Genomic DNA, 26,733 nt, shown 5'->3' with positions numbered 1-26,733 from the left:
TTGACAAGATCACTTTCAACAGGGAAGTCTGGATTTCAGAACAGCCAATCTCATCCTCTTTACACTCATCCATTTACAAAATCAGATTTTTTCCACATAAATACTCCTTTCTAGAAAAATACATTCAAAATAGTTCCAATGTCCAGCCAATTAATAATACAAGTAGAGTGAGACACAAAGAGTTTCTAAAGGGACAAAACCTCTTCCTTTTTCATTTAAGAGGAGCAGGCTTCCTAATTATTTCTGTCCTTGTCCCCAACATGATGACACAGAGCATTATGTGCCCCTCTGAATGTTCTTATTCACACCTGGCTGTCCCCACAGCTCTCCCCTCTCCAGCACAGGTCAGTGATGACAGCCCAGGCTGTGACCTGTCCTGCTGAATTCTGGCTTCCAGAAACCCTTCTTGGGGATAAAACTGATTTATAGAATAACTTCTCCCATGGTGACAACAAGGCTGCCTGTTGTAAAGTCCTATTGTGACATAAATCACCCTCTGCAGCAACTGAGGCAGGCAAAAACTCTCCACAGAATAATGGAATGGGTTGGGTTGGAAAGGAACTTTAAAGATCTTTGTGTTGACCACCTCCAGGGTGGGCAAGGATATAAACTTGCTCAGGGCTCCAATCTGACCTTAAATTTTTGCAGGGATGGGGCACCCATGGTGTCAGTGTTTCACAACCCTCATCATAAAAAAGAGCTCCTAAATCTGTTCTCCTATCCATAACTGTGACTCCCAGGTTCTCTCTGCACAAACTCCTTTTCCCTGGGATTTTCTCACTCCTGCAGGAGTTACCCCTTCCTCCTGCACTGCTCAAAACCTGGCAACTAAAAAAAAAACCCTAAAACAAAAGAACCTAAAGCTTAGACGCCTAGAATTTCCTCTTAACACCTCTTCAAGCATTCACTGTTCATTGAGCCTTTCATTTCCTTCTCAAATAACCTCCCACTGAGTTCAACCAACACAATCGAACAAAATCTCTGTAACCAGGCCAACACAGGGAGCTCCCAGAGATGCAGGGAACACGTGGAGATCTGTCACACCCCCTCCAGCAGGGCAGGACTCTGAGCTGGGATCCACAGCTGCAGGAGGGAAAGTACAGCCCTGGATCAGATTATGGCATCACCTCTCCTAAAGATTCACCTGCAAAAAGGAATGGGATGGACAGAGAAAGGAGCAGAGGCGGGATGAACTCGGTAAAAAATAATCACAGAATCATTTAGGTTGGAAAAGAAGTCTGAGATCACAGAGTCCAGTCTGTGACTGATCCCCACCTTGTTAACTGGAATAACTGGTGAACTCTCACAAACGTGGCAGCTTTTATTTCACTGGAACTGTAATAAGTTTTTCTCTCCCCTCTGTTTTCAGAGACCCAGCAACCATTTGTGATCTGAAAAATCTGCACTGCAAACTCTGGTTGAAATGGGTCAAATTCAGAAGTTATCACAGGGGCAGGCCCTGTGTTTGCTGCACACCAAAATAAGAATCAGATAATTTCACAGAATCACAGAAGGGTTTGGGTTGGAAGGGACATAAAGCACATCCCATTCCAACCCCTGCCATGGGTTCCACCAGCCCAGGTTACTCCAAGCTCTGTCCAACCTGGCCTTGGACACTGCCAGGGATGGAGCAAGGATGGATCCTTTGCCAGGATTTCCCCACCCTCAAAGGGAAGAATTCCTTCCTAATATTCAATCTAAATCTAAAATTCAAAAGAGCCTCATTATCCAGTGCTTTATGCTATGCTTTTTCATGATTCAGATGCTCTGATTTCATAATTCAGGGTATCAGGAAAAGAAGCTAAAGATCACTATTCAAAAAGCTAATCATGTTTTCTCCAAAGTTTTTTAGAAAACAGCATAAATACAACCACTCTTTCTTCTTAGCCAGCCTGCTGTGCAGAATTTGAGGAAAACTCAATAAAAGTGCCACACTTTAGACATCTTTTTATTTCACTTGACCACAACATCCTCTTCTTCTGGCTCCTCTGCTACAGTACAGAAACTTTCAGGACTTTCCCATTCCAGCTCCATCTCTGCCCCAAATCTTGGGGCATATCTCTGTCACATCTCCTATATATTCCCCACGCTCCAAACTGTGATTCCTTCACCATTTACCTCCTCAGGAACATGATACCTTCCAAGTGCTTATTTTAAGAAGCTGTTCAGATCCATGGAGAGCAGCAAATCAAGTCTCTGCCACCCCCTGCTTCAGTTTCTCCACCAAACTGGGGCAATCCTTGGGATCTGTGAAGGGAGCATGGAAGATCCCACCTCCTCCTCTTGGCCTCCATCCTCCTCCTGTACTTCTGGTTTTCTTTAAAGCTCACACTGCCAAAAAGGACACCTCTGTCATGAGAGAAGAATCTTCTTTCCTCTCCTGCAGTTTTCAGGGTGGTAAAAGCTAAACATGAACATTTTTGGTTTTTTCCTAGTGAAAATTCCCCAGTTTTACATGCAGAGCAGAAAAACACAAAACTGGTAATTCCTGAGGAACTGATAGTTCTTCTGTGGGATGTGCTGTGAGCCTGCTCTCTTCCCACAGGGATGTTCAGCACTTTCCCAAGTGATCAGAGACATCCTGAGTCACCCTGTCAATCAACACCATCCCTTAAAATACGACCACCAGGCTATTTTCACCCAGCACATCCAAACCACACAGCAAACCAGGTACCAGAGAATCAATCATGGAATTATAGAAGGGTTTGGATTGGAAAGGACCTTTACAGATCCTCTCATCCCATCCCCTGACATGGGTAGGGACACCTTCCACTACCCCAGGTTACTCCAAGTCCTGTCCAGTCTGGCTTTGGACACTTCCAGGGATCCAGGGGCAGCCACAGCTTCTCTGGCAACCCTGTTCAAGTGCCTCACTACCCTCATAGGAAAGATTTTTTTCTTAATATCCATTCTAAACCTACTCTCTTTCATTTTGAAACCATCCTCCCCTGTCCTGTCCCTCCAGGCCATGGTACATAATCTCTCCCCATATTTCTCTTGAGGGGTCAATAAGGTCACCCCAGAAACTTTTCTTCTCCAGGATGAACAATCCCAATCCTTTCAGTCTCTCCTCATGGGAGAGGTGCTCTTTCCCTCTAGGATTTACCTCCAGGTACAACTCCTCTGCAGGTTTCCTGCTTTCCTCCCACCCCACAGATCCACTGTGAATTATAAGTGAAAAAATACTAAATCCAAGATAAACCAGTGATGACAAGGCCCAGCTCTGCTGGAATAACAAATTCCTGTTCTGGCTGCAAGGTCAGCACATCTCCAGGCTCTGGACTCTGCCAAGACAGCACATGGATATCACAGGGACCCTGACACAGGCTGACAGAGACGTTTTCCTTAGATCCTCTGCCAGGTCTCCTGTGTGCCAGAATATTCAAACACCTCCATTCCATCCCTGAGAAAACACCCCCAGCCCTGCCTTATCCTAATCCTTGCACAAGATCAATCTGCAGGACAGAAAGCAGTGGCTCAGGTGATGCCAACCAGCCAAGGCACTTTTTATTTCAATTTTCCACGCTCTGGAGTGGTACCTGATGGCTGCTGAGCCAAACCTGCAGAGCCTGGCATTAGGAGCTGCATTTGTGCTTCCTCAGAAAGCCAGCAGTTAATGGCATTCAGGCTGCCTCCAGAATCATGGAAATATCTTTATTAAGCATGTCAGGAAACGCAGCAAAATGCTGTGTCGAACAATCGGCCGTAGCAATGCTACTCAGCTCTGCAAAGCGAGTCTGGATCACATCTGATGTGCTACATAAAATATATGTCAGCATTTTCCTGGCAATAACAATAGAGCACTTGCTGAAAAAAAAACCTTAACACGCTGCAAATAAAATATTTGGAAGTGTGGTCACTGCAGAGCTTAACACACTCAGCTGGAGACTCACATGTCTCAATCGCCTTAGGAGAGCTGAATAAGCCCGACTTTTTCAGGTATATTTAGACACAGTGTTGTGTCTAAGGGCTTCTTATATATTTCAGGTATAAAAGACATTTTTATTTAGCCCTATCTGTGCTTTCCTGCATACAGACATATGACCCGAGGGGAAAAAAAAAAGGAGATGAAAGCAAGAAAGTAAGGGCAGTGTAAGGAAGGAGGAACAGGCAGGGAAGTTTTTTGTGAGGTTTGAAAACTGCTGTGCTTAGTCATGAATGAAATCAGAAATATTATATAAGATGCAGAATAATAAAATATGCTGAGTTGGAAGGGATCCACCAGGATCATAGAGTCCAGCTCCTGGTCCTGCACAGCACCCCAAAAATCCCACTCTGAGGCAGAGTGTTGTCCAAACACTCCTTGAGCTATGACCATTCCCTGGGGAGCCTGACCACCCTTTGGGAGAAGAATCTTTTCCTCATATCCAACCTAAACCTCCCCTGGATCATCATGTAAGGACAGGAGGGAAAGTACTAAATCAAGGGGATGGAAAAATTAAAAAAAAAAAGCAGAAACAAGTAAAAAAATCCAAACAAACAGAGAACTAACTTTTAAGGAGTTTTAGTACTGGTAATATCCCAGGATCATCAAATGCTGGAGCATTTGGAAAAGGAAGAGCTGTGCACTTCTCCCCAGTTATCTCTGAGAGGAGCAGGATGGGCTGGTGGCTGTGCTGTGCTTTGGGTACCTTTGAAGAGACTGACACCAGCAGAAACAAAGCACTTGCCTTTCTGTGAGTGCAGCCATCCCAGGAGAGCACTTCTGAAAGGTTTAGGAAGCCTTTTGATTAGAGGGGAAATTGGAAATCCTAGCTACACATCCTAGCATATAATAGGCCAAAACCTGCTGTCACCAAAACTACCCATTTAATTTTTATTTTTTTTAACAGCTCTACCAGAAAACGAGTTACACAGAAAACAAGATTAAGGGGAAGGAAGAACAGAGAGGGCTGTGAGTGTGGTCTCCCCATCACCTGCATGGATGATCCCTGCTTCAGGTAATTCCTGCTATTTTATCTGTGATTACTCTTTAGAGATGACATGACTGGGTGCTAATTTTGATGCCTCTTGACACCTAACGAGGCTCCTGATCTTACAAGTTGTGCAAAGTGCCTTTCCCACCCTTTCCAGCCCTCATTGTTCCTTGAAAACCTGCAGCAGACAAGGATTTTGCCCTAATCCCAGCAGTTTAAAGTAGTCATTGTGCCATTGATTTGGTGGAAGAGGGATTAAACATCACCAGCACTCCCTTGCTATTGCTATAAAAAAAGGGAAAAAAACCTCAAGTAAGTAGAAACTGGGCCAGTCTTGAGCCAGAATTGAGTGGCTGATCCTTCTCACAAATCCTGTCTGCAAGGATTTGCAGCAAGGGACACAAGATCCACCCCCCAAGGATGTTGGGATGTCCTGGTGCAAAGGACAGGGCAGATCCCAAACCTGGCACCTGAGAGGCCAGGTGAGCTCCAGAAGCACAGAAAAAAAGGCTTGAGGAAGCAAAGCTTTGCAGGAGCAGCAGGGTGGGGAGATCTGGCAGCCACACTGCAAATGTAAATTTGCTTTTCTTAGATTATTTAGGGTCTGCCCCTAAATCTTCCTTGGCCCTGCCTTGTCTAACACCGGCCCTGCCAGAGACACTAATTTTCCCTGCCCCATCTGTTTGGATTTGCTTACTTCCTAATTTATCCAACGCCTAGCTCCATGGTGGCTAAGCATTTTAATCACAGTGATTAACACACTGAGCAAGAACAAAACAAAAATGGTTAATCAAAGGCTATTAGCAGTGTTTGAATGTCTAGACGCCGTTTTACACATGAATGCTGGTTAACGATCATCTCCCCAGAACGTTCCCTGATTTATTCCTTCCCCTGCCAGCTCCACAGTTTGCCACCAGCACGGCAGAGATTTTGACCCATTTGGCACCAGGAGAACACAAACACTCTCCTGCAGGAAACACTCAGGCTTTTCAGGCTGCCTGAAGTGCTTCACATCACACTAGCAATCTCCAGCGAGGGGAAATCCTCAGCTCCATCCCCAATCCAGTGGGATGGAGATGAAACCTGGGATGCTCTGAACTCCCTGTGCATCCAACATAAAGAGGATCTTTCCCAAATTGAGGAGGAAATGTCAAAAAATGTCATTATTAAATGTTTGTCACACTCAGGTATTATTTATGAACATAAGGAGTTGGGGATTAATAAAAGCCTGGGTTTGCTCCTACAAGCTTGGGTGTTAAACTTTCCACCCCAAAATTACTCCCAAAAACCAGAGCCCAGTGCCCACCTGGGAATGAGAACTCCCCTGGGTGAAGGAATGTCTGTCCACAAAAAGGCTCAAGGATTGCTCACATGGATACACAAGGAAAGGAAGGGATGCCCTAATACCTGGACAAAGCATTAATTGAGGAAGGCCAGACCTCTAAGAATGAGTTATGTGGGCAGGGAAAGTGTCTTATCTGTGTTTGTAAAGCCCTGTGTAAATTAACAGTCTTGCACAAACAGGATTTCAAACAAAAATACAAGTGCAGCAACAGGGTTTATGGCTTTAAATACATCTCCAGTGGTTTAGCTGTGAACACAGTGCTCAGTGGTTTATTTACAGCAGCTTCAAGTAAGGCAGAACTGTAGGTTTGGTGGGGGGTTTTTTATAGTTAATACAAATAAAAGCAAACAAAAAAGTTTGGCCACTTTCAGTTCTGCTGTCCTCAACTGGTTCTTCTGTCACTGAGATTTTTCTGAGGTCCCTTTGGCTATGTAAGTTTTATTTTTCTTATAAAATAAGGCCCCACAGCTGCAGTACTGGGCTCTGGGCAGGTTCTGGGTTCAAAGGCTCCAGTAAAAGCTGAGTGCTGGGTGAATCATAGAACCATTAAGGGTGGAAAAGATCTGTAAAATCACTGATTCCAACAGTTAACCATGATAACCAGTCGAGTTAAAAATGCTACAACCCCATACCAGCACACACACAGTCATCTCCCTCAGGATAACAAAGGTTTATTTGGTGGTAAACTGGAAGGAAATGGAATGAGCAGCATAAGGAATTACCCTTATTCTACCCAGGCTTTTAACCTCCCTTTTCCAGCCTATCATCAATCCAGGTATAATAATTTTAGCTAAATCTTTCCCTTCCTTGGAAGGGTGTGTTTAGAGCAGAATAGCAGTTTTGGGGGGGTTATCTCTGATGAAATCCTATGAAAACACCTATCCAAAGTCTCAGTGCTGTGCAGAAGAGAGGAGGCCTCTCAAGATGGACCTCAATTAGCTCAAACCACGTCTCCAGTCACTTAAGTCCTTTAAAACAGCATTACCAGCCACAGGAAGCAATAACCATGCTGAATCTGCACATTAGAGATTTAAAAAGCCTGACTGGTAGATCCTTACATTGACCATCCCAGCCTTCTACCAGTTCTACTCTACTGTTGACTGTTTATTTATAATTTACTATCCAGGTGTCTCTGGGACAACTTAATACACTGTGATAGTCTCTCATCTCTTCCCTGCTAATGAAGGCAATAAATAACTACAGTAAGCATCCCAATCAATATTACACTCTGCTCACATCCCAGAGAACACCAGGTCTGTGGCCTGCAATCCTGCTGGAGATGAAAAGTCTCCCTGGGATGTGCTCTGTGCTCAGGCAGTGGATTAGCAGCACAGGGCTGGGGTCTGGGTGCTCCAAAGGGCTGGGAAGGCACCTGCAGCTCAGGGGTTCACCTTGCAGGTGAGATACAAGAATGGTGTGAAATTAAAAAAGGGGAGATTTAAGTTAGATGAAAGGAAAAAATTCTTCCCTGGGAGGGTGGGGAGGCCCTGGAATAGAATTCCCAGAGAAGCTGTGGCTGCCCCTGGATCCCTGGAAGTGTCCAAGGCCAGGCTGGATGGGGCTTGGAGCAACCTGGGACAGTGGAAGGTGTCCCTGCCAAGGCAGGGGATGGGATGAGATGATCTTTGAGGTCCCTTCCAACCCAAACCATTCCATGATTGTATGAAGAGACATCCAAGTTTTATGCACTGAGTAACAGCTGTGAACAATCCTAAAGATCCATTTGTGATTTGAGAAAATAAATTAATTTAATGGGAAAATGCCATTAACTGTATGAAATGAAAAGGCTGCAGCTGCTTGGAATTCTCCTTCCTACAATGGAGAATCACAGAAAACTCTCATGATCCTGAATTCAACTTCTTCCTTTCATCTCCTGCTCTTACAAACTCAGAACTTCACACAAAACTTCATGCTGCCTCTTGCTGAAGCAATGATATTCCCTCAATTCATCCACCTTCTCCCTGAGCCACTCCTGCACTGCCAGCTCCAGGGCACGAGCCAAACCACGTTATCCACTGGCTGAAATCAGCCATGAGCTGCTCTCTTTAAACCATCCCCTCTGAAATCAGTCATTATCACACCCCCTTGGTACCTCCCAGGAAATATTTTGAAGTGCCCACTCTCCCTTCTCAGTGCTTGCCCTCTTCCAGGATTTTTCCTCAACCTGCTGCAGAGAAATCTTCAGGGACCAAATCTCCCCAGAGCCTGTGGGGAGTTACTCCACGTGGAAAAAAGATGGGAAAAAGAAGAGAAACCACAACTAATGACTCAGAGAGGAGCTTTGCTGCTGAAGCTGTTCCTGGTGTAAAATCAGCTCTGCTCATCAGCATGAGCATCCCATGGGAAGACAGGATCTGAAGGGGATCCTGTTTTCCTTGGGTCTCCCACCTCTCCACAGCTCAGCTCTCTGTGCACCAGCTGTAGAGAGCACAGGCATTTTTAAAATGCAATTTTACCTTCTAGAAAGGTGTCCCTGCCCATGGCAGGGGGCTGGAACTGGAGGAGGTTTAAGGTCCCTTCCCAAACCCAAACCATCTCAGGATTCTATGATTCAATAAAATCCTTCTCACCTAAAACACCTTTTGACTGCAGAGTAAATAACACATTCACAGTAAAAATTCTGACAGCACCAGAGTGTTTTCTCTATACATATTCCCCAAGTCCAATACACACAAAGCATAATTACCCAATAAAAATATCATTGAATCCAACTGTCAACAGTGACACCTCACTGAAGCTGGAAAACTGACTTTAGAATATTCACTAAAAAATAGTGTCCACAATCAATCTATGGAAAGGTTTTTATTGAATTCACAGCATCACAGAATGGTTTGGGTTTAAAGGGACCTTGAAAATGATCCAGATCCAACCCTCTGCCATAAGCAGGGAACCTCCCCTAGAAGATCCATATGTGGGGAATATTCCTGATGAAAAAAGCAAGGAGACACCAAGCAAAGCAAAATTAGAAAAATAACTAAAGAAAATTTTGCCAAACTCCAAAACTCCTCAAAGCACTAAACCATCCATTGTGGGCTATTAAACACACACCACCTCCTGCTCAGGAACTTTTTTTTTGCTTTTTTTCATGCCAGATGATAGCACAAGAAGCTGGAGGAAAATCAGGATGTACCTGCCCAGATCCAACCCCTTTTCCTGGGCCAGCTGTGCTCTTTTCTGCTCACCATCAGAAAGAAGATAATGAGCTGCACGGTGCTTTGGCCTGAGATCTCTGAAGGTACTTTCCTATAGTGCCACAAAAACTCTTTCAAGCATTGTGTTTTCAGTAACTGATAAAGTTAAAAAAAAAAAAAAAAAGTGTTTTATGCTTAAATCAGAGCTACTTTAAAAACACCAAACATTGCTGCTGCTTTGTGGCTCCTTCCTTTAATTCCAGCAGTTATTAGGGATCACAGGGAGCTGTGCACAAAAGCTGGTTATCCCTGTCACCCTGAGCCCTGAACCATTCAGGACACAGACTGTTCTTTCACACACACAGGAGTTACTCCTTTAATTCACCAAAGGCAGGGTGGAACAAGTGCAGGACACCCCAGGAAGGGCCCCCATCAAAGGCAGAGCAGAGGCAGGTCAGGAAGGACAGCAGAGCAAACAGCCTCATTTAGATAATCCCACTGGTTTGACCCAAAGAGATACGACTTTATCAGGTAACAGAACTCCTATGGGGGGGAAAAAAAAGAGTGTGAGATCATAAACTGACAAAAGATGACTTTGCTGACTGAATCCAGAGGTTTCAGGTCTAGCTGGCACTTCACTGCTGTGGAAAATAATGGCTGCACCACACAACTGGGTAAACAGCCTCATTTAAAGCAGGAATTCCTTTTTCTAATTCTATCCCTATGATTAGGAAGAGTAATAAATACCATTTAATGGGCAAATAATTTTTGTGTTATCATGAGAATTGTGGGCAAAGGGATGTGGGAGCAAATTTTATGGCTGGGATGGTGAATTTTCATGGTCATTCTCTGCTCCTGTGAGGAAGCTTTTCTGAAATCCAGTAACACCTTTAAGTTGCATTTCTATAATGAATTTTGTCTTTTACTAAAAAGCCAAAGGTACCCAAGCTCCAAAAATTTGAAACTTTCTGAGGTAACCCCAGCAGATGATGCTTGAAGGGCAGGGAGAATCAAGTATATTTAAAGGAGTCTGATTGGTAAAAAATTCCAGTTTTATGATGGTGAAATTGTTCCTAAGAATGCAGACTCCTGTTCTGAGTGACTAACAGATGTTTTCACGGAGGATTTAGGACAGGAAGAATACAAATGCACTGATAATGGCAGCCTAATGAAGCTTAGTCCTCAGTTAATTCACACAAACAATTAATCTTGTATCCAGTGGAAAGTGGGAGCAAGGCAAGGACCCTCTCACTGACCATAAGGAGCAGTGCTAGGCAGAATATTCACCCTAAATATCATGGAATGGTTTGGGTTGGAAGGAAACTTAAAGATTATAAATATGTGCATTTTCATTCTTATTTAGGGTTGTGGTCAACAGTAGCACACAAGGACTCAGCACCAGATCCCAACCAGGCACAATTCCCCAATTCCAGCTTGGCTCCTCCAGCAGTCAGGATCCTTAAAGACCTTTCTACTCCCATATTCCATGTGGGAATTGGCTCTAAATAATAACTTTTCACTCATAAATTCCAACTTTAAATTCCAAAATAAATATTTCAAATTAAAAGTGTGATTTCCTCACCATTCCCCCCCCCAAAACCAGTTTCAGGACATCTAAAGAAATTAATTGAAAATAAATGGAGGAGGTGTGAACCTCCCAGTGCCTCAGACACTTTGTTAGGAGTGCTGCTTCACAAACAAATCCCCTAATGCCCTGAAAAAAAGGGGGAAATAATCCAGTCCCAGGCAAAGAAGTTGGTAAAGCCAACAGAAATTCAACTTAACCCCTGAATTCAAACTCCCTGCTAAAGTTACACAGCTCCAGACAATTGTAGGAAATGACAAAAATTGTCATTTTTTTCCCTCTCAGAACACACTTAAATATCAACCAGAAAAATAAAAGAGTTAGTTAGAAACAATTTCACTGATAAAAAATTGGTCACTTCCCAGGAATGTCAAAGAGTGAAAGGAGCAGCAGGGAATTACAGAAAATTCAGTGGTTTGTTGGAGGCAGAGCTTGATCACAATAAAAAAAAAAATAATAAAAATAATGAGAGCCTTTAACAAAGCTCTAATTGTGCAACAAGCCATAGCAGGGAGAAAAGAAACAGCAAAACCCCAAATGTTTTGATAAATGGGATTATGAAACTCCAGAGTAGTAAAACAAAGACTAAGAGCACAAATGGTAATAAAGCATCATTAAAGGTGCTGTTTTGAAGCACAGGTAAATGTCAGGTTACCCAAGGCAGAGTTTTAGTACTCAAAAGAAATGTTTAATCTGATTTTTTTGCTATTCTGAATTTCTGGATGGAAGATTTATTTACTTAGGCTTATCCACTTAGGGATAATTTTTATTTTCCTAGGAGGATAGGTGGGTTTTTTTCAGCCCCTACTGAGACATGGGGCATGATGAGAAAGGACCAAGCACTAAGACCAACCCTACAGGGGTCATTTGTCCCTTTTGACAGATTTCAAACTGGGCTTTGCATCTCCATCAGAAAATCCACATCAATTTTAGAGCAAGTCGAGGAAATGCTGGAAAATATCTATCTGAATTTAGGGATGCCAAGATTTTCCCACAATAAAACCTGGGCAGATCAACCAGAATTTTTTGCAAAATTATAAATGACACCTGAAGTCTTGGCTGGCTTCACCTACTGAGGGATGATTAAGCTGCAAATCCACAATTACTTCTAATCTTAAATAACTGATAGGATTTGAACTCCCAACATACAGTAGCTCAGATGTGATATTACTGGGAGCTTTTTGAAGCCAATCAATAACTATTAAAGCTGGATCCCATCAGCTACCACCAGGTATTAGCCACTTTCTCAATATTTCAAGGATTCAGTTATTCTTAGCTCCAGTTAAAGTAGTAAAATGAAGTGGTCTCATACTGACACTGCGATAAATACGAGATTAAATATAGAACAAATTTATTACTCCCCGAAGTCCTACTGAGTGTCCTGATTTTTTTTTTTTACATTTATTTTTTTCTGTATCCACAACAATCTGGTTTACTTTGATGTTTTATTATCCCAGATCTAAAGCTCACGATTGAAAAGCAAAGCCTGAGCTGGTTCAAAGAAGCCAACGCCAGCCACGCCGGGGGAAGGGAACGAATTCCAAAGGGAAGGTGCGGATGGCAGAGCCGGCCCTGTGACAGCCGTCATGCCCCACTTAGAGCAAGTGGCACTCACAGGCGACTGATTTGTGACACTGAGCGTGTGTGACACGGCACAGCACCCCTGGAGTGCCTTGGGCTGCCAGAGGATCGTGCCTGCAGGAGCCGACTTTTCCTAATACCCTGCGCTTTGAAGAGAGCGGAATAATCAACCCATTTTTAAAGCACTGGTTTGAAGGGCTCCGAGGAGTTTTAAAGGAAAGCAGTTAATTACTTGGCTGGCTTTAAAAATAAATTAACCCACAAATGAGAGTTGGGATGGGGCTGGGTGCTGATGGGTGACCCCAGAAGTGCAGGTTTTTGGCTCGCTGCACGTCCTGAGCTCCCAAGGATGATCCCAGTTTAAGCCCAGAGGGTTCTCCCACCAGCACCCAAACAGGATGAGTCCACAAAGACATGAGTGTTTGGGTGTCAGCAAAATTCCCTGGAAGTGTTCAAGGCCAGGCTGGATGGGGCTTGGAGCAACCTGGGACAGGGGAAGGTGTCCCTGCCCATCGGAGGAGACTGGAATTGGGTGAGCTTTAAGGTCCCTTCCAACCCAAACCACTCTGTCATTCCATGATTTATGACATGTCTTGGCATTTCTCTGCTCTCCTCACCTGGGATTCACCCCTAAAGCATCAATTCTGAATGTAATTCTCCCAAAGACAACAATGACAATGTAATCCAATGAAGGGATCTGGCCTCCACTACTGGTGCACACACAGGAGTCATAAAATAAATTTAATCCCAAACAGGTAAATCTGATGGCCATGTCCAAAAGCTAAAAGTGGATTTTGCTGAAGATTCTGACAGGCTGGATACACACTCTCATTTAAAATTAACCTTAAGTAATGGGAATATTTTTCTTCTGATGTGTTGCATCCTTCTGAGTTCCTCCTTGTCTACTAGGCAGGGATGCTGCTGCCTTCAAGGCTCAACCAGCACAGGATCATCCCTGGATCTACAAAACCTCATCACAAGAAGCACCACCACAACCATTCCCAGCTGGCATCGTGGAGGCAGCCACCCTCTCCCAAAAGGCAAGAAAGCTTAATGTGACAGAAACAGCCACGCTGTGCCAGGGGTAGAGGGCAAATCCTGACACTACCAAGCTCCCAAGAGGAGATGTGTCCACTGAGGATGAGTTCCTGAGATGAAGAGGGTTCTATCCTTGATCAGATGGAACCACAAAAGGAGAAAGGTGTCCCTGCCCACGGCAAGGGGCTGGAATGAGATCATCTTTAAGGTTCCTTCCAGCCCAACCCATCCTGAGCTTCACCAGGGCTCTGCTATCATCTCACCTGGGGCTGGAGCCTTTCCCGGCGTCAGCGGCACGATGCATTGACGTCAGAGTGTGCCAAGGGCCCGGAGTGACAAGGACTAAGGTGAGATTAAGCATTCAGGAGCCAAGCACGTCCTTCACTCCAACAAGGGCGCCAGAGCCTTATCATAGCGCTGCCCTTCGGCACAGCCGCGCGCCCGGGCGCTGCCTCAACCTCCAGCTCCGGCCCCGGCTTGCGTGCACATGACTTGGCAAGGCACTGCTGCAGCTCTTCCCAAGGAAAAAGCTTTTCCCAAGGAAACCATTCCCTCCCCAGCCCCCAGACAAGCTCCCCCTGCGTCACCGCCGCGTTCCGTGCGGCGACTTCACGCCTTGCCTGCGTTTGGGAGCCTTCCACGAGGGAGGAACCGACGGATTTCTGCAGCCGTTGTAAATGATTTCCATTTCTAATTAATATTCATCAACGAGCCACAACACTGCGCCTTCCATCAGCGTCACACCCCACCCACGCTAGATGAAAGGACAACTACAGCAGATAAGCGGTTTGTTGGATCAAAAGTCTCCTTTAGATGAGGAGGCAGCTACTGCAACAGCCTCCAACTGATAGCATCCCATCACATGGAGGGAGTATCAGCAAATCTCCCTCTTCAAACCCGAGGTTCAGCACAAGGCAGTTGTGACGTTCATTTAGCTGCATTTTGCTGCCTGCTTGAGGCGTCAGCTGGGGGGAGGAACTTTGGTTTGAAGAGCTGAAAATGGTTACTTCAAAAAACTCAATTGGCACCCAATTATATCATCAGCTTTCCAGTTTAATCCCCTGCTGTCCCTGTTGTCAGCATTGCTGTCTCACCTGGCTGCCCTTCAGTTTTTGCTTTTACCAATCACCTACACCTTGGTCCAGCAGGATCCTGAAGGAGTTTTACCTGTCCTCCTCCCCAAACTCAGTTTAGGAGGTGGCAGAAAACAAGGATCTCATCTGCTTGCACAAAACATAAGGAATAACAGCTGTTACTGTCCACTACCCCTGCATGGACAAGAAATGGAACAAAAAGACACCTGACATTCACATCAAGCCCATGCAGGATGACAGAAAACACTGAGACTGTAACATCACATTCCCCCCCTCTCCACTGATGGGAAACAAGTGTTTCCCAGCTTTAAACTGAAAGACAATAGGGTTAGTTTGGATATTGGGAAAAAAGTCTCCCCTGTGAGGGTGGGGAGGTCCTGGAATAGAATTCCCAGAGCAGCTGTGGCTGCCCCTGGATCCCTGGAAGTGTCCAAGGCCAGGTTGGATGGGGTTTGGAGCACCCTGGGACAGTGGAAGGTGTCCCTGTCCATGGAAAGGGGTTGGAACTGGATGATCCTGAAGAGCCCCTCTGAACCCAAACATGCCAGAATTCCATGATTTAATGGATCAGAGGATGATGCATTGCCCACTGCTTTCCAGAGCTGTTCTGCTCCTCATCCAAACAGCCTGCCCAAGAAAAAAGCATATTTACACCCATTGCCAGAGAGGGAAAGTATAAATATTTCCAAAGCTTTATGAAGGCTGGTACTTACAGTCATGCTTTGAAAGGGAAAGAATAAAGCAAAATATTCAATTAGAAAAATTACTGTAATTGCAGGTTCTATTTTATCCCTCCATTAAAGCAATAAAGTGCCTTGAAATATTGCTGAGCTGGGATACAGAGCTTAGTGCTACTTAACATATTAATATACATCCAGGGGGGTTAATTTAATTTAGATCTGCATGAGGGTCTTCTCTCCTCCCTAGCCCCTATGGTCTTCCCCTACACTTCCAGCTGGATATCCATGCATGCTTCTCCCCCATTCTAAGGGATGGACATAAATCCTGACATGTGCCACACACCTCTGGAGCCAGAGGACACACAGCACACACACTGATTCCCAGCTTAAACTGTGTTTTCCTGCCCCTCAAAGCTCTGATGTCTGAGTATTTGATTTTCTGTTGGACGAAAATGTCCAATTCCTGCTCTCTGAACATCAAACAAAATGCTGTTGGAAATGTAAAATCATCCCATTTTGCTCTAATAGCACACAGATCCCATGGGAAGGGATTTGCTGTTGAAAGTCACTGAGTGAGGAACTGCTGAGGCTGAAGAAGGGGCTCTTCCTCCCAGCCTTGGCTCTCTCTGTGCTTTCTCCACACCACAGTGCCATGAGCTGCAGTTTTCTGAACATAACCTCGCTCTTCCCTGCCACAGAAGATAAGTGAATCTTATTTTAGTGAGCCCTTCATCCTTTTAATTAAACAAATTAATATCACTTCTCCGTATCTCCCAGCCTCCATTATCTTTTGTGAACTCCAACAATTCTGTTGTAAAGATATACTGAAAAAGCACTAATTGAGATAATCTCTGGAATTCAAGAGTTGCTGTATTTTTAGCCATGTTTTAAAACTATTTTCCCTTTGTTTCTGGAATGCCTCCCATCCTTCCTCCCATGCCAGACTGTTTACATTATTTAAATGCCTTCTGCTTATACCACTCTTTACAATTTTTACTTCAACAACATCGGCCTCCGTTGCTCTTTTTTCCCTCGCTTAGACATAACTGGGATGAATTCCAATCCCAAACTCAAAACCACTCCTGGTGCTTTACTGCTGTCTTCTGTGTTTGGTAGATCAGGCTCTGCCATCCTGTCATCCAGGGCTGCCTGTGTGGGGGTTCCAAGCATGAGGAGTTAAATTGATCTTTTTTTTTTTTTTTACAGGAGAAAATGGGAGAATTTTCCCAGAGATTTTCTGATTTTCCCAGAGACTGGAACTGTTTAAACTCACAGGGTTACACAACATGTCTCTGTTTAGGAGATGATCCTGAGCCACCCCACTGAAAAGATAGAGGAGCTCATCTCTCCTTGATTTTTTTGGAGAGTTGTGATGCCCAGTGTCCATCAAAAAAGCAAAACATGCTCCTGCTCCCTGCCCCTACAGAAAACCCCACAGAACCCCATGAGCTGAGGGAGGTTCTGGCAGCTGGACATGATCTCCTCTCTCACTCAGGTTTGGGTTTTTCCCACAGGTTTAATTAGCAAAGTGATAAGGGCAGCTCCAGCAGCCAGAGTTTTTTGCATCATGGCTGCTGAGGAGGTTTTAGTAAAAGTTCTGCCAAAATGGTGAGGGTTTTATGGGAAACTTCTCCCACACCAAGCAGACCTGTGAAGGTAGAAAAGGTGATGTAGCTCAGCAGCTGACAGGAGTTTTCCAGCAGGAGCTGAGACCTCTGCAGTGCCCATTTAAACCCGTTCACAACATTCCTAGTGCCCATTCACTGCCCATCAACAGGGTACTGAGAGGCAGCACTGAGGAGAGATTCCTGTCTAGTCCTATTTCCTGTGGGGTTTTGGGACAGGGAGAAAATGCCCTCAGCCCATTCTGTTCAAAGAGGGGGGACTTAAAGAGGCTGTACAAAAAAGACTTTTCACATAGACAGTGATTACACAAGTGGGAATGGTTTTAATCCAAAAGAGGAGAGATTTAGGTTAGATATGGAGAAGAAATTTTTTCCTGTGAGGCTGCCCAGAGAAGCTGTAGCTGCCCCTGGATCCCTGGAAGTGTCCAAGGCCAGGCTGGATGGGGCTTGGAGCAACCTGGGATGGTGGAAAATGTCCCTACCCACAGCAGGGGGTGGAACTGGAAGGTCTTTAAGGTTCCTTCCAATTCAAACCATTCTATGACCCGATTCTATTCCATGGTTAACACAGGGATATTTCTTTGGGATGCCAAAATCCTGCTGCAGGTAAACCAAATCAGAATGGAGCAGAGGAAGAGGAGGTCATGCTAAAGGCTCTGGGCTTCAACACTGAAGTTTTCAACTCAGCTGCCAATTCTGCAAAAGATCTCCTGTGCAGCTGAAGTCACTTAAGGACAGACTGTGAATATTTCAGAGGTGAACCTGAGCTCTCACAGATTTCCAAAAAAAGGAGACGTGAGGAGCAGCACAGTCTTCAGGTCCCATTATAGTTTTGGGGACACATTTGAGATGGCCTTTTGCTCTATTTTTTTTTGTCTCTTGGCCAAGACTTGATTTTGTTCCTGGTTCAAGATATGGAAGTAAGGAATAAAACATCCATTTATACTGAAATAATGAAAGTCCATCAGTGAATTTGTTCAGGGATGGACAAATAGCAATGCCTGAGATGACTCCTCCTCTGCTACAGAATTTCCATATAACCAAACACAGGCTGAAACTGGAACACAAAGTGGTAGGAAATGTAAATCCCAAGTGGAGAGAGTGACAAAAAAATATAACAATAAAAATCCATCCATGGAGAGATGCAATGGGCTGCTCCTGGGACACAGCTAAATGCTCAGTCCCATAACCCAGAAGATTTTGGGAACATCCTTGACACTGCAGCCCAAAGGATATGGGATGTGCCTGATGTTCTGCCCTGCAATGATCAAGCAATTCTGTTCCACAAAGTTAAAAATACAAGGTGCTTCTCCATCAGCCTGCTGCTAGGTTGGAGGATTTTCTAAAGATCCTCCTCCCCTGGAAAGCTCTTTCCTCATTTTCTTGGGATCCTGTTTGGAAAAGCATCTCAGTGCCCTAGAGCACCACAGGAGGCTTGGCCATCATTCTGAATCCCAGCACATCAGAAGAAGGTGGGTCAATGAAGTGACAATATTTGGCACATGCTCTTTGCTTACGCCTTTAATTACAATTTAATTTTCTCTCTAGCAAAGCCTTACTCTGACTCACAATTCCTCCTGCCTAAAAGCTTCCAGGTGTTAAAACACTGCCTTGTACTACTGCTGATTTTCACTACAGTCAGGTGCTAAAAATCAAGTCAGGATTCATGGGAAATAAAGCAAAATGAGTAGAGAGTGAAGTCGTGTGAGGGATCCAGACTCCTGCACAGGCTCACCTTCATTCCCCAAGGAAAATTACATGTTTGACATCCCATTTCTGCTCCTTGCAGTCTCAAGGCAGAGCAAGCAGCTCTTCTCCAAAGAGATGCTTTATCACCATCAGTTTTTCCTCCATCCTTTTCATTAAAAGAAATGCTCCCTGAATAACCTACATTTGTTCAGAGAGGAGAACCACTGCAAGGAATAAAGCTGGCTCAGTGCAGCTGAAAGCAAAATGGAAGTGTCTGGAAAGGTGGAAAATACAGAGCCTGGAATTTTAATGCACAAAGAATGGTGAGCCATCTTTCCTCCTTCTCTTGGCACCCTGCCTCCCCTCCACCAGGGAAGGCACTGTCAGGCTGCCACTGGCATTGGAGATAAAGCCACAGGGAGAGTGGGAAAAAAACAAACAGCTGTTTTTCCTGGAGTTCAGCTTGAACAGCTGAAAAGGGATGTTGTGGTCAAGGACCACATGGGTGGGAGCATTTAGGAAAGCAGCCTGAAACCCAACTTCAAAGCAGTTGGCTTCTATTCCAGTTCTTGGACTCCTGGAGATGCTGTCCCCAAAATACCTTGCAATGGTGCCTTCACCTTGAAAGCCATGGAAATTTTATGCTGGTTCCAGCAAGAACTAAGCCGGGTCACCCAAGCAGTTCTGCTTCCCAAGGCAGAGGGTGATGAGTTGCTGTCACAGCCACAGGGCACCACCTCAACAGCACCCAAGAGCAAAAGTTCCTCCTCCAAATCTCACTCCCCACCTGCCCAAGCCATGCTGGCTCTGCAGGGAAGGGCAGTTCCCAGGTCAGGGCAGGATATTATTTCTCCCAAGGACAGGTTTGGTGAGAGGCTGGCCCAGCAGATCTGCTCCAACATCTGTGGTTGGACCCCCTCTAGTGGGAACCACTCAACAAGACATGGAGCATCACCACCACCCATGGAGACCCCACTCAAGGGATAAAGCCCTTTTTCCATTGTTATTATGATTATTATTATGGTTATTATTTCCACTCTCTCTGTAGATGTTATTGGACCTCTACACCCACAGCCCAGCACTTCCTTACAGAGATCCTGCAGGAATGGGGGTGGAATGGGTAAGTTTTTTGGAAGGGAGAACAACCTCGCTGAAAAAAAAATATAAAAAGTTATACCCCAGACCTGATTTTGTAGGGAGAACATATTTATCATCTATCCCAGAATGTCTTCCCTCTGCCAACTTGTCAAAAGCTGACAAAACTCCATACTATAAAAGCAAGCTGTTAAAACTTGGCTAAAAGGAAAAACTCAGCTGCCAGACAAGCTAACCAGAAAAAGCTGAAAAAAATATTCCAACGTGCCAGGGAAGGCAGTAAATTTACAGAAAGGCTCTACAGAGCTGAACATCCCAAACCAAGACAAGGAGGCAGCATTAGGTCAGCAGCTTCTGCTTCATCTGCTGTTTGACAAGCAGATGGCTCCCACTTTGAGGGATTTGGGCAGAGAACTTCAGGGTTGTAGAGCTGCCTGTATTTCTAAACTATCCAAAATAATGTGTCTCTAACTCACAAAGTTCATCCCAGACAAAGTATTTAAGGGGAGGCTGAACCTACTCAACACAAAGTCATTAAATGCCACATATTCCATTTAAACCCATTGATTCATCCTTCCACCTCCAAAGATGAACAGCTCATAGATTTGGTCTTTCCACTAATAAAAATGATGCCAACTCTCTGCCTAAATGTTAGGAATTTCTCACCATGTACGTACACAAGATAATTTTTAATGTCACAACAATGACAAGGGTTGTTGTGGTTTGCTGGGGTTTCTTGTACAGAATGTTTTTCTCCTAGATATGTAGTCACATCTGTTTTAATAACAAACCCCATAAATAGAGCACATTCATGTCCCAAAACTCACCATCACTGCTAGTTTAACAGACACTGAGAGATTTCCAGCTGGTCAGCATTCATTTTAGCTCAGCTCCACATCCTGTTAATCCAATGGAATCCAATAATGTTTGCTTTAATAGCACAGCACAACACAAGGGATCTTTCCACTCTAAACCCCCAACTGCAGGGCAGCATCCATGACCCAGTAACCCACTTCCAGCAGAGGTTAAGGAAAGGTACATCAGACAGAGAAGTTCACTCCTGCCATTCATACAAACTGTGCAACTACTCAAGATACCAAAACTTCTCCTGAATTTACATGGCTGAACTGCTCCAGCAAATGCAACAGCCCTGTCTTCATCCTGTTTCCAGCAAAACCACAGCATCCCTCAAGGAAGGATATATAATGAACACAACGTGCCCCAACTGGCATCCTTCACTTCTTGGACAGTCTGGATGAATTGTTCAAGTCCTCAAGACAAAGATTTGAGAGGAAAGGTGAATATTGTGGATTTATGTAGGTAAAAAGCACGGGAGCTGAGCTTTATTGGTGGGGATGGCATTGGAGATCAGACAACTTGTAGCAAGAATTCAAAATATATAGATCTAGACACACACATATGTTTTTACTATTTTTCCAACAGCCACTATAGACAGACAGTATTAACACATCCTTCAGATCTCAGCTGAACTAAAAAAACCACACAAAAACCCAGGAATATCACTAAGCCCCCCCTCAGCACTCACACTGCCCCCTCAGCCCTCCTGCCTGGTCATGATCCACCCTCTGAATATGACACAAACAGACAAAGCCCCCATCCAGACTGCTCCAAAACAAGCTGCCTCTCCCACAATCCCGACAAAACCAAGAGACAGCCTTGCTAAAATAAGATCCCGACGTATATTTATATTTCTGCCATAAAATGCTATTTATTCCCCATCTTATTGGCGAGTCTTCCCAGTATTTACGAGAAGAAGCCGCCACAGGAATCGTGTCATCCCTCAAAATCCAAACGCAGCTTTACCTAATGTATTCAGGATGAGAATTCCTGTACTACTCCAACCTGCCCCCCCTCCAATCCTCCACGATTTCTCTCCCAGCTGCTGAGCAACACCCACGCCATGCCCTACGTAAGGTATGATCCCGATTACGCTCCGCGCGGCGGCGGCGCGGATCCGTGATCCCACGGGGAACCGGGCTCGGAGCGTTACGCACTGAACTTACGCTGTCCTAGGTTTTCCTCCTCCATCCCCACGTCTGAACTTCTCCCCAGCACACAGTGATTGCACCTCAGGCAGAGGTGGCCAAACCACTGTGTTCCAGGATTAGTGCCATCGCCGCATCCCGGATTAAATTTAATGGTGTTGGTAATAGCTGTAGTGGGAATGCAAAAAGAAACCCTCGTGGAGGCTGTTCCACAGATCCCAGAAGTTAATTCTGGCTCTGGTCAGATATTGGGAGTTGGCTCCACGCTGTCCAGAGTGCCTTAAAGAGCACTGGTGGGATTAGAGATCAACAGGAGAGAAAGCTCCCTGATTTCACCTAACGTGATCCGGGCTGCAGCACTCCTTGTCAGTCCCCTCTGCCATTCCCAGCCCTGCACAATCTCAGAAGCAAGTGTTTTTCCTCTGCATTAGCATAGCAGGGAAAAGTCTGGGCAACTTGAGCTTTGTTTCTTCCTGCTACCCAAAATTCAGCCCCCCACAGGCACCCCCCTCTGTCCCTGCCGGCATCACTTCAGCATCCCCCTCCCCACGCGCTCACTCGAGCGCGCCGTGGCACGGGGTGCTTGTGCACAGCTAAAACACAATCATTTCTTCTGCCTGACTCCAAGAAAGGAAAAATCCAACTTGCCAGAGGAGCATCTGCATTGAGAACCGCTTTTGCTGATGGGATCAGCACTTGGGAGTACCGGGGGAAGCAGCAGAAAGGGTCGTGGACCAATTCATCGTCCTCGCACGCACCACCCGCAGACATCCCCCTCCCGCCACCCCCCAGCCCAAATCCCAGCCGTAAAAAACCCATAAAAATAGAATAAACCCCCAAGCAGAAGTTGAGAACAAATGTGCTTTGAACGCTGCACAAATGACATTGAAGATGCAGAAGAAATATGTATTTGCTGTTGCACTGCACGATCGCACGGGCTTATTTCCTACGTACACATCTCACGCACCCTTCCAACGCAGATCCCCTCCCCTCCACCCCCGCGGCTTCTTAAAAAAAAAATAAAAATTGGGGAAATAAAAATCTTTGATCCTTAAAGATTATTTTAAAAGCTACAAACGCCAAGTGACCCCCATCTGGAGCCTCTTCCCTACAGCCTGACCCATCCGTGGGGTGGAGGGGGGTGCAGACATGACATAACCCAGAGCTGTGCCTTTATCCTCACCCCAAATCTCCCAGCCCTTCCACGTTACCAACCCGCGCCCCAGCTCAGAGGATGCTGGGCCATGCCGGGTTTTTACAGCTGTCCTTACACCACCTCTTTCTGTAAGCCCGACATCTCTGTGGCAGTGTTTGCATCCACAGGCTTTCATCCTGGAGAATCCCTCCCTGCCTCCTCCCACCTCTCTTTTTGGGCAGGATAACGTAATTTCCAGCTCGCGCTGAAGGATGCTTTTTTATTCCTGCCGAGCCCGAGGTCACTTCGCAGACCTGTCCTCCGGGCAGTGTCTCCTTCACCCCAGGACCTCTCCCTCCGGCAGGGAGCAGTCCCTTATCCCTGACCTTCATGCTCGCACCGGCAGCCCCACCGAGGAGGTTTCTCCTTTCTCCAAAGCCACAGCCGAGGCATCACGCTGCATTTTTCCACTCCCACCACCCGCTCCTTCGGTTCAGGGGGAGTCAGCGAGCCGGCAGCTCCCGCTCCACCGGCTGGGGAGAGGCTCTAGGGATGGACGAGACCCTCACCCCTCAGGGATCTGTGCCAGGCAACCAGCACGGGTCCATCCCCCTGCAGACCCTCTCTGTATTCCATGGGGTCGTTTCCTGGATCCAGAAGAGGATGGTGGGGCGAGTCCACCCCCGATGGCCACAGGACCGAGCTCTGCAGCGCTACCACTGCCAGGGTCACCCCCAGCCCCGGTTCTGTCCTGAAGGGAAGAGCTGCTCCATGACCCCCTCCCCATCCTGCCCCATGTCTGTGGAGAGCCATCTCATTCTCACTGAGCTCATTCTGCACCATGGGAACTGTGTCCCCTCCAAGCTGTGAGCCCTATTCCCCTTCCCCCAGCCCCACACACTCATTTGGAGGGGGCATCTCTGCTCCCTCTGGGGCTCTTCTCAGTGAAGAAGGGGTCACCCCAAAGCTCCACGTGGGGAGCACCATCTCATGTCCTGCTTGTACCAACCAACCCCACTCTTCCCATCTCAGCCCCACAGAAATATTTTGGGGGAACTTCTCTTCCCCTCAAATGTCTCCTCAGCACCTTCTCCACCGTGGGGAGCACTGGCAAGGATTCACTGCAGACCATGAGGTGACAATGACCCCCGTGTCCCCCACCTCAGCCCCCCAGGCTCATTTTGTGGGAATCGCTCCTCCCTTTGGGTCTCTCCTCACTCAAAGTTGGAGTAACCCCCAAATCTCTCCTTCTCCACGTGGGGAGCACCACAGTGACCACCAACCACCTCAGACCACGAGGTGACACTGAGCCACGTCCATCTCAGACCACAAGCTGACCCAAAAAAACCCCCATGGCTCCCATCTCTGCCAGGGGACAGTGATCCATCCACCTCAAGCCATGAGATGACACTGCCTCAAACCACGAGGTAACAGCAATGGCCATCTGGTCCACCTCAGCTAGGGGACAGTGACCCACCTCAGCCCATCGAGGTGACACTGACCCCCATCTGCCCCACCTTGTCCAGGGGACACTCAAACCATGAGATGACACTGACCCATCTTAAACCAGGAAATTACACTGATCCACCTCAAACCAGGAGGTGACACTGACCCATGTCCATCTTGGACCACGAGCTGAGAGCTCCCCACCTCATCCAGGGGACAGTGACCCATTTTGAACCGGAGGGTGACACTGACCCATGCCCATCTTGGATCACGAGCTGACAAACACCCACCTACACCAGCCCCTCCTCGGCCAGCGCACGCTGACACACCTCGGACCACGGGGGACACTGACCCACGTCCACCTTGGACCACGAGGTGACACTGTCCCCGTCCATCTCAAAGCAGGAGGTGACACTGTCCCCTGTCCATCTCAAGCCAGGAGGTGACACTGTCCCCCGTCCATCTCAAGCCAGGAGGTGACACTGTCCCCGTCCATCTCAAACCAAGAGGTGACACTGTCCCCTGTCCATCTCAAACCAAGAGGTGACACTGTCCCCCGTCCATCTCAAGCCAGGAGGTGACACTGTCCCCCGTCCATCTCAAACCAAGAGGTGACACTGTCCCCCGTCCATCTCAAGCCAGGAGGTGACACTGTCCCCTGTCCATCTCAAAGCAGGAGGTGACACTGTCCCCCGTCCATCTCAAACCAAGAGGTGACACTGTCCCCGTCCATCTCAAAGCAGGAGGTGACACTGTCCCCGTCCATCTCAAACCAGGAGGTGACACTGTCCCCCGTCCATCTCAAGGCAGGAGGTGACACTGTCCCCGTCCATCTCAAAGCAGGAGGTGACAGTGCCCCCCGTCCATCTCAAAGCAGGAGGTGACAGTGCCCACATCCCCCTGCACCAGGGGCTGGCGCTGCCCCACGTCCCCCTGGCACCGGGTGCTCGCAGCCGCCGCTCCCGCCCCTCCGCGGCCGCGCTCCCCGACCCAGCGCGCCGCCCGCCCCGCCGGGGGCACGGCGGAGTCCCCGGCCGCCCCTTACCTCCAGACCTGCCCCATCTGCAGCAGGTGGATGACGGACTGCCAGACCCAGACGGAGATCCTGCAGAGGCGCTGCGCCCCGGGGGTGGCGGTGCCGCCGGCTCCTCCTACCCCGCCGGCGGGTCCCCCACGCCGGCCCGCGGTCCCCCCCATCATGGGCGGCCCGCGGCTGCTGAGCCCCTGCACGGCGCCCAGCCCGCCGCCCGTGTAGTCCTGCACGAACCAGCGGAAGCTCAGGATCTGCACCAGCACCGAGGGCAGCAGCACGAAGGCCAGGGTGAGGCCGCACCACACGTAGTCCCGCCGGCCGTAGTGGTGCAGCGCCAGCCACAGGTCCGTGCCCACATCCCCCAGCAGCACCAGCAGCGCCAGCACGATCCACAGGCAGTCCAGCCACGGCCGCTCGGCCGCCTCGCCGCCCTCCGGCGGCCCTTCGGCGGCGGCGGCGGGGGGGCGCGGGGCCAGCGGCTCGGCGGCGGCGGAGGCGGCGGCCCGCCCGAAGAGGTTCCGCAGGCAGGCGCTCCGGCAGCCCCAGTAGCAAGACGACGTGTTGCAGCAGTGGCAGATGTGCAAGGAGCTGCTTGCGCCCGGCTCCTCCGCCACCTCGGCCGCCGCTGCCCCGACGCCGCCGCCCGTGGCCGCCGCCGCCTCGTCCAGGTTGTGCAGCTGGGCGAAGCCGCTGCCGCCGCCGCCGCCGCCGCCGCCGCCATCCGACTTGGCCGCCATCTTGCTGCCGCCGCCGCCGCGTCCCCGGCCCGTTCGCCGGGCGCTCGCTCGCTCTGCCCCCCCCGTGCCCGCTCCCCCCGCCCGCCGCTTCCGGGGGCGGCGCTTCCGCGGCGCGCGGGACGGGCCGGGGCCGCCTGGCGGCGACAGCGACCGGAGCGAGCGGCGCCTCCCACAGCCCGGACAGGCACAGTCCGGACAGCCGGACAGCCACAGCCCGGACAGCCGCAGCGGGGTGTGCGATGAGCCCTGCCCCGTCCCGCCCGGCCCCGGGTGAGGCCTGGAGAAGCGGAGGCTTGAGGGACATCACAACTTGCTCGTGAGGGGAAGGGGAGGAGCGCGCCGGGCGCTGCTCGGTGCCGAGGCGGGACGGGAGCTGAGGGAATGGGCTGGAGTTGTGTCAGGGGAAGGGTGTGATCCCACAGGGTGACAGCTCCTCAGGGAATGGTCAAACCACAGAACCTGAGCTCCAGGAGCGCTTGGACAGCGCTGGCAGCACAGGGTGGGATTGTTGGAGGTGCTCCTGTGGAGGGCCAGCGCTTGGGCTGGATGATCCCTGTGGGTTCCTTGCAGTTCTGTGATTCTCTGGACAATCTCTGC

At 47.9% G+C, this 26,733-nt stretch overlaps 1 protein-coding gene across 2 annotated transcripts in view; it reads right to left on the bottom strand.

Annotated features, from left to right (window-relative positions):
• The window catches only part of XKR6 (XK related 6), a 163,720-nt gene extending 137,584 nt beyond the window's left edge, over nucleotides 1–26,136 (bottom strand). Inside the window, exon 1 of one of the 2 annotated variants that reach the window (XR_004417486.1) lies at nucleotides 25,412–25,495. Coding sequence is in view for 1 of the 2 variants with exons in the window: in XM_033056155.1 (XP_032912046.1) it covers nucleotides 25,412–26,136 (725 nt within the window). In the remaining variant the exon portion in view is untranslated. Of the gene's footprint in view, nucleotides 1–25,411 lie in introns of both variants that reach the window. The other variant, XM_033056155.1, reaches the window with a different exon arrangement.
• Between the last annotated feature and the right edge of the window lie 597 nt (nucleotides 26,137–26,733).

The sequence above is a fragment of the Catharus ustulatus genome, chromosome 3 (genome assembly GCF_009819885.2).
Source record: "Catharus ustulatus isolate bCatUst1 chromosome 3, bCatUst1.pri.v2, whole genome shotgun sequence".
NCBI classification, from domain to species: domain Eukaryota; kingdom Metazoa; phylum Chordata; class Aves; order Passeriformes; family Turdidae; genus Catharus; species Catharus ustulatus.
The sequence above is the reverse complement of the archived record's forward strand: the minus strand, read 5'-3'. Positions and strand labels throughout refer to the sequence as shown.